The 11,300-nt window shown below is 50.0% G+C and overlaps 1 protein-coding gene across 1 annotated transcript in view; it reads right to left on the bottom strand.

Annotated features, from left to right (window-relative positions):
* Window positions 1-487: 487 nt before the first annotated feature.
* arap3 (ArfGAP with RhoGAP domain, ankyrin repeat and PH domain 3) overlaps window positions 488-11,300 on the bottom strand; it is a 58,101-nt gene continuing 47,288 nt past the window's right edge. The window contains exons 30-38 of the mRNA XM_080773981.1: window positions 10,695-10,823; window positions 9,397-9,533; window positions 8,188-8,270; window positions 7,912-7,947; window positions 7,572-7,635; window positions 6,832-6,984; window positions 6,475-6,513; window positions 3,251-3,946; window positions 488-1,146 (exon numbers count right to left, since the gene is read on the bottom strand). Coding sequence (XP_080630107.1) covers window positions 778-1,146; window positions 3,251-3,946; window positions 6,475-6,513; window positions 6,832-6,984; window positions 7,572-7,635; window positions 7,912-7,947; window positions 8,188-8,270; window positions 9,397-9,533; window positions 10,695-10,823 — 1,706 coding nt within the window. The 3' untranslated portion in view covers window positions 488-777. The remainder of the gene's footprint in view (window positions 1,147-3,250; window positions 3,947-6,474; window positions 6,514-6,831; window positions 6,985-7,571; window positions 7,636-7,911; window positions 7,948-8,187; window positions 8,271-9,396; window positions 9,534-10,694; window positions 10,824-11,300) is intronic.

Below are 11,300 nucleotides of genomic sequence, written 5' to 3' on the forward strand. Positions count from 1 at the left end.
AGTGGAGATATAATCCATCTGGTCCTTGGTCTGCCCCGGGGTCTCCTCCCAGTGGAGATATAATCCATCTGGTCCTTGGTCTGCCCGGGGTCTCCTCCCAGTGGAGATATAATCCATCTGGTCCTTGGTCTGCCCCGGGGTCTCCTCCCAGTGGAGATATAATTCATCTGGTCCTCGGTCTGCCCCGGGGTCTCCTCCCAGTGGAGATATAATCCATCTGGTCCTTGGTCTGCCCCGGGGTCTCCTCCCAGTGGAGATATAATCCATCTGGTCCTTGGTCTGGCCCGGGGTCTCCTCCCAGTGGAGATATAATCCATCTGGTCCTTGGTCTGCCCCGGGGTCTCCTCTTAGTGGAGATATAATCCATCTGGTCCTTGGTCTGCCCCGGGGTCTCCTCCCAGTGGAGATATAATCCATCTGGTCCTTGGTCTGCCCCGGGGTCTCCTCCCAGTGGAGATATAATCCATCTGGTCCTTGGTCTGCCCCGGGGTCTCCTCCCAGTGGAGATATAATCCTTCTGGTCCTTGGTCTGCCCCGGGGTCTCCTCCCAGTGGAGATATAATCCATCTGGTCCTTGGTCTGCCCCGGGGTCTCCTCCCAGTGGAGATATAATCCATCTGGTCCTTGGTCTGCCCCGGGGTCTCCTCCCATTGGAGATGTAATCCATCTGGTCCTTGGTCTCTCTCTTGGTCACAGTGTCTCTCGTCCCTCTCTCTTGGTCGCGGTGTCTCTCGCCCCTCTCTCTCTCTCTCTCTCTCTCTCTCTCTCTCCCCGGGTCTAGGCGTCATAGCGTCTCTCGTCCCTCTCTCTCTCTTGGTCACGGTGTCTCTCGTCCCTCTCTCTCTCTCCCCGGGTCCTCCTGGTGAAGACGGAGGACAGCTCCTGGAGCAGCAGCTCCTGTGAGGCCGTGCAGCACTGCTGCCTCCTCCTGGCGGCCGTGGGGAAGTGCAGGAGGCCGCCGGGGGACTCTGGAGAGCCTGGTTCTGGACCGTCAGGAGAAGAAGCTCCTGGAGGGACCTCCATCTCCAGGGCGTCCAGAGACAGAGAGCCTCCTCTCGGGGTTCTTCTGACCACAGCTGGAGGTCCTGGAGGTCCAGGAGGGTCCGAGCGGTCCAGAGAGCAGGTCTTCTTCACGGCCGGCTGGGTCTGGACGGGGGGGGGGGACGGGGGTATGGAGAACTATAATATCACATCACAGTATTTTGACAAGCAGCGTCACAATACGTGATGTCATCACCATTATGTTTTCAAGGTTATTATTTCAAGTTAACTTAAGTTAACGGTACTAAACCACTTGAAAGTTCACCGAAACTACATTCCCTGTTCTTGCCTTGTAATGTACTTGGGTCTTATTGAGGAATCTGTGCATCCGAGAGACCAATATCTGGTCAAAATCCTTCTAGCAGCCGGAAAGAAAGCAATCACAAAAAAATTGGCTCAAGACTGACATACCGGGCTATAAACAATGGCGAGCAATCGTGGACAACATTGAAGACATGAAAAAGTTGACATTCAAGATAAGAATAAGAGTAACCTATTAATAATAACCTCTATGGAAAAAGATGGGAAAAGTGGTCGTTATATAAATGGGCAAGAGGTGAAACATAGTAGAATGATGGAAAGGAAGAGTTAAAAAATATCCCCAAAGTAAGGTTCTAATTGCATTTCATTTATTCTGTAACTTCATTTATACGGTCCGTTTGTTTTATTTTGTGTCTTTATTTTATTTGTTTTTGATTTATATGTCCATGTGGAAGTTTGTCTTTGTACTATGTTGTTGTTGTTATTTCTGTTTGTTTGATTATGTGTCTGTAAAAACCCTGAAGAAAAAAAAAAAAATAGTTAACCTAAACTACTACGGAAGCTCTGATCACGAGTCAAATATGAATGCTTCCGTCGTACAGTCTGGAGCAACGGAAGCTCTGATCACGAGTCAAATATAAATTCTTCCGTCGTACAGTCTGGAGCAACGGAAGCTCTGATCACGAGTAGAATATAAATGCTTCCGTCGTACAGTCTGGAGCAACGGAAGCTCTGATCACGAGTAGAATATAAATGCTTCCGTCGTACAGTCTGGAGCAACGGAAGCTCTGATCATGAGTAAAATATAAATGCTTCCGTCGTACAGTCTGGAGCAACGGAAGCTCTGATCACGAGTCAAATATAAATGCTTCCGTCGTACGGTCTGGAGCAACGGAAGCTCTGATCATGAGTCAAATATAAATGCTTCCGTCGTACGGTCTGGAGCAACGGAAGCTCTGATCACGTGTAAAATATAAATGCTTCCGTCGTACAGTCTGGAGCAACGTGCTTGCGGTTAGGGTTAGATTAGGTTGTCTGTCTAATGACAGTTCGGACTAATAGTATGTCGGAACTAAAGCCTGTACCCATATTCCTCAGCCTAGTAGGAAAGATGTTTTAAAATATATTTTCGTGAACGGAAATGGCAGCTTCCTTAGGGTCGATTCATACTCCTGTTTAACCGCTGTAGAGCCCAAATGATTTCGGCTCGTCAGAAATTTTCAGTAGCAAGTAACAAGAGTCGACTTTAGGACGGTACCCGCCCCCCCCCCCCGAACCTCAAATGACGACACATTGTAGGCTCTACAGAGCCCAATGACGTCACATTGTAGGCTCTACAGAGCCCAATGACGTCACATTGTAGGCTCTACAGAGCCCAATGACGTCACATTGTAGGCTCTACAGAGCCCAATGACGTCACATTGTAGGCTCTACAGAGCCCAATGACGTCACATTGTAGGCTCTACAGAGCCCAATGACGTCACATTGTAGGCTCTACAGAGCCCAATGACGTCACATTGTAGGCTCTACAGAGCCAAATGACGTCACTTTTATTCGGCTCTAAAATAGGAGTATGAATCGCGCCTTGCTGGGACTTTGGGGGGTGTATAGTTCCAGACTACACACTCTGTGGCATAGTTGTCTGGCTGTAGTGGCTAGGTGAGACTAGCATCTCTGAAAAGGCACATGGTGGAGACATAACATCTAACAGACTAACATCTCTGAAAAGGCACATGGTGGATACATAACATCTAACAGACTAACATCTCTGAAAAGGCACATGGTGGAGACATAACATCTAACAGACTAACATCTCTGAAAAGGCACATGGTGGATACATAACGTCTAACAGACTAACATCTCTGAAAAGGCACACGGTGGAGACATAACGTCTAACAGACTAACATCTCTGAAAAGGCTCATGGTGGAGACATAAGCCCTGCCTTACCTGGGGGTCCTGGAGGTCGGCGCTGTGTAGGTGGTCTTGGAGGAGGTGTAGGCCGGGGTCTGGTAGGTGTTGAGGGTCTTGGAGGGTCGGGTCTTGGACCTCCCGGGTCTCTGCGTTGGCGCTGGACAGGAAGCTGGTCTGCAGCGACTGGAGCACCTGAAGACCGAAGTCCCCCACCCCCTGAAGACCCAGGTCCTCCTGAAGACGACCCAAGTCCTCCTGGAGACCCAAGTCCTCCTGAAGAAGACCCAAGTCCTCCTGAAGACGACCCGAGTCCTCCTGAAGACTCAAGTCCTCCTGAAGACGACCCGAGTCCTCCTGAAGACTCAAGTCCTCCTGAAGACTCAAGTCCCCCTGAAGACCCAAGTTTTCCTGAAGACCCAAGTTTTCCTGAAGACCCAAGTCCCCCTGAAGACGACCCAAGTCCCCCTGAAGACGACCCAAGTCCTCCTGAAGACCCAAATCCTCCTGAAGACGACCCGAGTCCTCCTGAAGACGACCCAAGTCCCCCGTCTCCTGAACCTCCTCGTTCTGCAGCGACTGCAGCACATGAAGACCGAAGTCTCCCACTTCCTCGTACAGCGGCTCCTCGAGGTCAACCGCGGGGTCAACCGCGGGGTCAACGTCGGGGTCAACGACGCAGACGTCAGGAGGGTTGGAATGCTCCTCAAACGAGTTCTGATGAGCTTTCATAGGCTGGAGACAGACAGGCAGACAGACAGACAGGCAGACAGACAGACAGACAGACAGGCAGACAGACAGACAGACAGACAGGCAGACAGACAGACAGACAGAGTAGTAAGGAGTACATTCAGAGTCTGATCGAACCCTACAAACCCTCTCATCGTGCGGTCAGCAAATCAGCAAGTCAGCGTCATACGATTTGTCACACACGTTACCGCAGTGGAACTTGTTCTCCGCATTTGACCCAAATCTCTTGGAGCGGTGAGCCGCAGCCGTGCCGCGCTCGGGAATCATTTGATTAGTAGACACGTCCCAGACTCTTCTTCCTTCTCTACAACACCCTGGACAAGGCACCACACGTCCCAGACTCTTCTTCCTTCTCTACAACACCCTGGACAAGGCACCACACGTCCCAGACTCTTCTCCCTTCTCTACAACACCCTGGACAACGCTCCACACGTCCCAGGCTCTTCCCGCTTCTCTAAAACACCCTGGACAAGGCACCACACGTCCCAGACTCTTCTCCCTTCTCTCTAAAACACCCTGGACAAGGCACGACACGTCCCAGACTCTTCTCCCTTCTCTAAAACACCCTGGACAACGCTCCACACGTCCCAGACTCTTCTCCCTTCTCTCTAAAACACCCTGGACAAGGCACCACACGTCCCAGACTCTTCTCCCTTCTCTCTAAAACACCCTGGACAAGGCACCACACGTCCCAGACTCTTCTCCCTTCTCTACAACACCCTGGACAACGCTCCACACGTCCCAGACTCTTCTCCCTTCTCTCTAAAACACCCTGGACAAGGCACCACACGTCCCAGACTCTTCTCCCTTCTCTCTAAAACACCCTGGACAAGGCACGACACGTCCCAGACTCTTCTCCCTTCTCTAAAACACCCTGGACAACGCTCCACACGTCCCATAGACTCTTCTCCCTTCTCTAGAACACCCTGGACACCGCTCCACACGTCCCAGACTCTTCTCCCTTCTCTAAAACACCCTGGACAACGCTCCACACATCCCAGACTCTTCTCCCTTCTCTAAAACACCCTGGACAACGCTCCACACGTCCCAGACTCTTCTGGATGGAAGTGGAGAAACAGTGCAGTAAGAAGGGCTCAGCAGCAGGGGGCGCAGTTTGACCGACTATGGACCAGAAAACAATAGACAGGCTGTCAGATGTCACACACACACACACACACACACACACACACACACACACACACACACACACACACACACACACACAGCATCCTGCCACCCACACCTCAAACATCCTGATGATGTCATAACAGGAAGTAGCCAGCTTCCCACAGGGAAGGGGCGGGGACAGGGGCTGTATCCTTTATAAATCAACGGGATTGCTATGACAACGCAGTGGGGGGGGGGGGGGGGGGGGGGGGGTGCGGAAGCAGCAGCAGGAATTCAGAAATGTTGAGAAGCATTATGTAACATGTAGTTATTTTAGACCAGAGCCATTGAGATACAGAGTTACCACACTGAGGGGCCAGACCAGAGCCATAGCGATACAGAGTTACCACACTGAGGGGTCAGACCAGAGCCATAGCGATACAGAGTTACCACACTGAGGGGTCAGACCAGAGCCATAGCGATACAGAGTTACCACACTGAGGGGTCAGACCAGAGCCATAGCGATACAGAGTTACCACACTGAGGGGTCAGACCAGAGCCATAGCGATACAGAGTTACCACACTGAGGGGTCAGACCAGAGCCATAGAGATACAGAGTTACCACACTGAGGGGTCAGACCAGAGCCATAGAGATACAGAGTTACCACACTGAGGGGTCAGACCAGAGCCATAGAGATACAGAGTTACCACACTGAGGGGTCAGACCAGAGCCATAGAGATACAGAGTTACCACACTGAGGGGTCAGACCAGAGCCATAGCGATACAAAGTTACCACACTGAGGGGTCAGACCAGAGCCATAGCGATACAGAATTACCACACTGAGGGGTCAGACCAGAGCCATAGCGATACAGAGTTACCACACTGAGGGGTCAGACCAGAGCCATAGCGATACAGAATTACCACACTGCTGGCCACATGTCAGCCTTAGGACAGCTGGGTGAATGTCATATAGCTCTGATTGACAGCTGGGTGAATGTCATATAGCTCTGATTGACAGCTGGGTGAATGTCATAGCTCTGATTGACAGCTGGGTGAATGTCATAGCTCTGATTGACAGCTGGGTGAATGTCATGGCTCTGATTGACAGCCGGGTGAATGTCATGGCTCTGATTGACAGCTGGGTGAATGTCATGGCTCTGATTGACAGCTGGGTGAATGTCATAGCTCTGATTGACAGCTGGGTGAATGTCATAGCTCTGATTGACAGCTGGGTGAATGTCATAGCTCTGATTGACAGCTGGGTGAATGTCATGGCTCTGATTGACAGCCGGGTGAATGTCATGGCTCTGATTGACAGCTGGGTGAATGTCATGGCTCTGATTGACAGCTGAAGGTTGTTCTGACTGAAGTTTTCAATCAATGAAAAACAGGATAAATACTCACAAAGAACATGGAGAGGGTCCGTCTGGCATGAAGCTTCCTCTGAACAGACAGACAGACACAGACAGGTCAGACAGACAGACAGTACACTTTTAACGCTGTGGTTCCAAAAGTGACCCCCCCCCCCCCCCCCCATTAGGCCTATGTCATACTTTAGCTGTTGAAAAATAGCAGATCTACAAGCTCGTAGCGCGCCAAGAGTGGCGCGCTACGAGCTTGTAGATCTGCTATTTTTGAAAAATCGTGAAAATGGAATATTCTTTCAGAGTTCAACTAGTAAAAAAGGCAGTGCACACGCACACACACGCACACGCACACGCACACACACACACACACACACACAAACACACACACAGTTACCAGGGTCTGGTTGGCTGACAGCATGGTTGCGTTGCTGTTGGCCTTGGCGTGCTCTCCTCTGATGGGAACCAATGGCATCGTTCCAAACCTCTGCTTGGAGATGTCCGACGACGAATGACGTCGCAGTACTGGAGGGGGCGGAGCCTGGTCGTTCTGGAGGGTGGGGGGGGGGGGGGGGGGAATAATCAGATTAGTTGCAATCAGTGTAATGTCATACAATCAGTGTAATGTCATACAATCAGTGTAATGTCATACAATCAGTGTAATGTCATACAATCAGCATAATGTCATACAATCAGTGTAATGTCATACAATCAGCATAATGTCATACAATCAGTGTAATGTCATACAATCAGTGTAATGTCATACAATCAGTGTAATGTCATACAATCAGTGTAATGTCATACAATCAGCATAATTTCATACAATCATCATATTTGCCTGCAGGCTCTCATCTATTTCGCTACTTTCGGCTCAGACACATTTGTACAAAGACAATTCCCAAACTTTCCAAACCAACCCAGCCGTTCTGCAGTGAACCCCTAATACAAAGAACAGGACTAGGAGCAGGTCCTGAAACTGTTACCAGTCTTAGGACAGGACTAGGAAACTGCTAGACATAGTCTTATCACGGCTGCAGCTCAGCGCTCCAAGGAGAGAGATGTGGGTCAACCTTGGGAGAATTTAATGTTGCATGATGTGACAAAAGATGGTCAAAAACTGAAACCTTTTGACTTTACCTGAGCTCTGAGGAAGCTGCTGATCCAATCCCACAGCTCTGCTTCAGACAGACAGCACAGGAAGCTGGAGGAGGAGACACACAGGAAACACAGGAAACACACAGACACACAGACACACAGACACACAGGAAAAGGTTTATGTCCTTCCAACCGTAGATATATCTAAACGTAGACGCCTCTGGAGCGCAATGTGCACACACTCTTCTCCCTTCTCTAGAACACCCTGGACAACGCTCCACACGTCTGTAGCCTACAGATAATTGTAATGATGTGATCAAACACAGTAAAGCTTCTATAGGTTGACGGACCAATAGTTGTTCAAAAGCAGCAGGATACTTACAGCTGGTGTTTCTCTAACATCACCGTGAATCCCCATCTGGAATCAAACAACAGCTTTATTCATACTTTACACTGACCATTACTGTATGACATCACTATATTACATGGAACTGAAAGTAAACTGAAACTGAACTATAATTTATCAAATTACAGTATGTGACTGTTTGTAAAAACAGAGACTGACCAGTACCTAGTTGGTGTAGATTAGAGTTGATATAGTATAGGCTATATATTACAGTTAAGAGTGTTGATAGATTATAGATTCTAGATGAATTACCTCGTCGGTGCTTTGAGTTTCCTGCGGATGCCGATATAAACCTTCATGGTTTTCAGAGGCCACTCCTTCTCTGGTTTGATGCTCTGGAGGGACAGACAGACAGACAGACAGACAGACAGACAGACAGACAGACAGACAGAAAGCTGTCAGTGTGAAGTGTTTAAAGAAAAAGGAAAGGTACCATGTTTACCCAGGGTAACTGGACTAAGGAAAGCAAAGGTACTATGTTTACCCAGGGTAACTGGACTAAGGAAAGGAAAGGTACTATGTTTACCCAGGGTAACTGGACTAAGGAAAGGAAAGGTACTATGTTTACCCAGGGTAACTGGACTAAGGAAAGGAAAGGTACCATGTTTACCCAGGGTAACTGGACTAAGGAAAGCAAAGGTACTATGTTTACCCAGGGTAACTGGACTAAGGAAAGGAAAGGTACCATGTTTACCCAGGGTAACTGGACTAAGGAAAGCAAAGGTACTATGTTTACCCAGGGTAACTGGACTAAGGAAAGGAAAGGTACTATGTTTACCCTGCAGGGTAACTGGACTAAGGAAAGGAAAGGTACTATGTTTACCCAGGGTAACTGGACTAAAGGAAAGGAAAGGTACTATGTTTACCCAGGGTAACTGGACTAAAGGAAAGGAAAGGTACTATGTTTACCCAGGGTAACTGGACTAAAGGAAAGGAAAGGTACCATGTTTACCCAGGGTAACTGGACTAAGCTCACGAACTTGTTTACAGCCAAGCCCTGCTCATAGAACATTTCATGGTAGGGGTTCAATGCCTTGCTCAAGGGCACTTCAGCGGTGGTCATTTTAACGTGCCGGTCCGGGGATACGAACTATAGCGACCTTCCGATAAAACCGCAAACCGTTCATCCACCACTGCCTCAACGTCTTGTCCTTCAGCAAGACCAGCAGGTGGTCTGTGGTCCAAGACCAGCTGGTGGTCTGTGGTCCAAGACCAGGTGGTCTGTGGTCCAGGAGGTCTGTGGTCCAGGAGGTCTGTGGTCTTACCTTCTTGTCCTTCAGCAGGACCAGCTGGTGGTCTGTGGTCCAAGACCAGGTGGTCTGTGGTCCAGGAGGTCTGTGGTCCAGGAGGTCTGTGGTCTTACCTTCTTGTCCTTCAGCAGGACCAGCTGGTGGTCTGTGGTCCAAGACCAGGTGGTCTGTGGTCCAGGAGGTCTGTGGTCCAGGAGGTCTGTGGTCTTACCTTCTTGTCCTTCAGCAGGACCAGCTGGTGGTCTCGGATCTGGAAGGTTCTGTCCTGGAAGCGGTTCCCCTGGAGCAGCTTGGGAGGTTCCTCGCGACAGCGCAGGAGGCCCACCTTCATCACCTCGCTGCGATAGGCTGGAAGAGAACACCACCCTCATTCCTATTGGCTGAAAACATGGTCACCTTGCTTCCTATAGGCTGGAAGATAACACGATCCTCATCCCTGTAGTAGCCTGGGCTCCGCCCACCCGGGGCAAGACCGCGACTGAAAAGACTATCAGCGGAAGTATCGCCGAAGGACAGACGTCGATGCTTTGATACAAATCAGTTTACATTCTCCGCGAATGAAACAAGTGTTGTGATTGGTCGGGAAAATATCGTATCCGGGGGAAATACATCTGACGGATATTCCGGAGGATACGTCCTCAGCCGATAGCGTCTCAGCCTTAGGTTGTGACCAGGCTTTACTTTTCGCAGATGAGTAAGCCTGGGACCGAGGCTAGCCCTTTTTTCTGCTTTGTGATTATCCGTACTTATCAATGTTTACACTTACATACCCCCCCCCCCCCCCCCCCCCAAGCTCGGCCGTGGCTTGTAAACAAAATAAGCGACACCCTTCCTTCATGCGTGCGTGCGTTGTGTGGCGTTGCGTTCGTGTGTTGCGTGCGTGCGTTGCGTTCGTGGCGTTGCGTTCGTGTGTTGCGTGCGTGCGTTGCGTTCGTGGCGTTCGTGTGTTGCGTGCGTGCGTTGCGTTTGTGGCGTTGCGTTCGTGTGTTGCGTGCGTGCGCGTTGCGTTCGTGTGTTGCGTGCGTGCGTTGCGTTCGTGGCGTTGCGTTCGTGTGTTGCGTGCGTGCGTTGCGTTTGTGGCGTTGCGTTCGTGTGTTGCGTGCGTGCGTTGCGTTCGTGGCGTTGCGTTCGTGTGTTGCGTGCGTGCGTTCGTTCGTGCGTGCGTGGCGTTGCGTTCGTGCGTTGCGTTGCGTTGCGTGCATACATGTGTGCGTGCATGTGTGCATGCATGTGTGCATGCATGTGTGCATGCATGCGTTGCGTGCGTACATGCGTTGCGTGCATGTGTGCATGGATGTGTGCGTGCATGTGTGCATGCATGTGTGCATGCATGTGTGCATGCATGAGTTGCGTGCATGTGTGCATGCATGCGTTGCGTGCGTACATGCGTTGCGTGCATGTGTGCATGCATGTGTGCGTGCATGTGTGCATACATGTGTGCGTGCATGTGTGCATACATGTGTGCATACATGTGTGCGTGCATGTGTGCGTGCATGTGTGCGTGCGTACCTGTCAGAAGGTTGTCACACTCTCCTTTAGGAACCCTCTTCACCACCAGGTAGGCGGAGCTTGGGTCGGCCATCTTGCACCACTGGAGCGCCTGTTCTAGAACCTTCTCCTTGGGGTGCAGAGGTCGCTCTGCACACACGCGCACACACACACAGGCGCACGCGCACAGACACACACACACACACACGCGCGCGCACAGACACCATCTTATATACTTGATTTTACGTCAAATAGCAAAACATTCACAGCTAGAGGGGAATGGAGTGACACTTATACGTGTACTTTTACATCGTGTCCTCACCCAGCTGTCATAATGTATGTATTTACTTGCGCAAGCAGAGCACGCAAGTAATAATTTCGCCCGGTCTCTTCAACGTGACAGCCGTCAACCATTATTTTGGGTATGCAAAAAAAACAGCAAATCTGTGCCTGGTTTGCTGGGACCAGACTACACAAATGACCATATGTCTTACGTCATCATTTAGAGCTAGTCATACGTATACTATACACATAATCAGTAAAAAATAAAATAGCAAATTGTGCCTGAACTGCTGGGACCAGAGTACGTGGTGTGTATATGTATGACTAGCTCTCAATGATGACGTA

The sequence above is a fragment of the Protomyctophum bolini genome (assembly GCF_963924005.1).
Source record: "Protomyctophum bolini genome assembly, chromosome: 10".
Lineage (NCBI taxonomy): Eukaryota > Metazoa > Chordata > Actinopteri > Myctophiformes > Myctophidae > Protomyctophum > Protomyctophum bolini.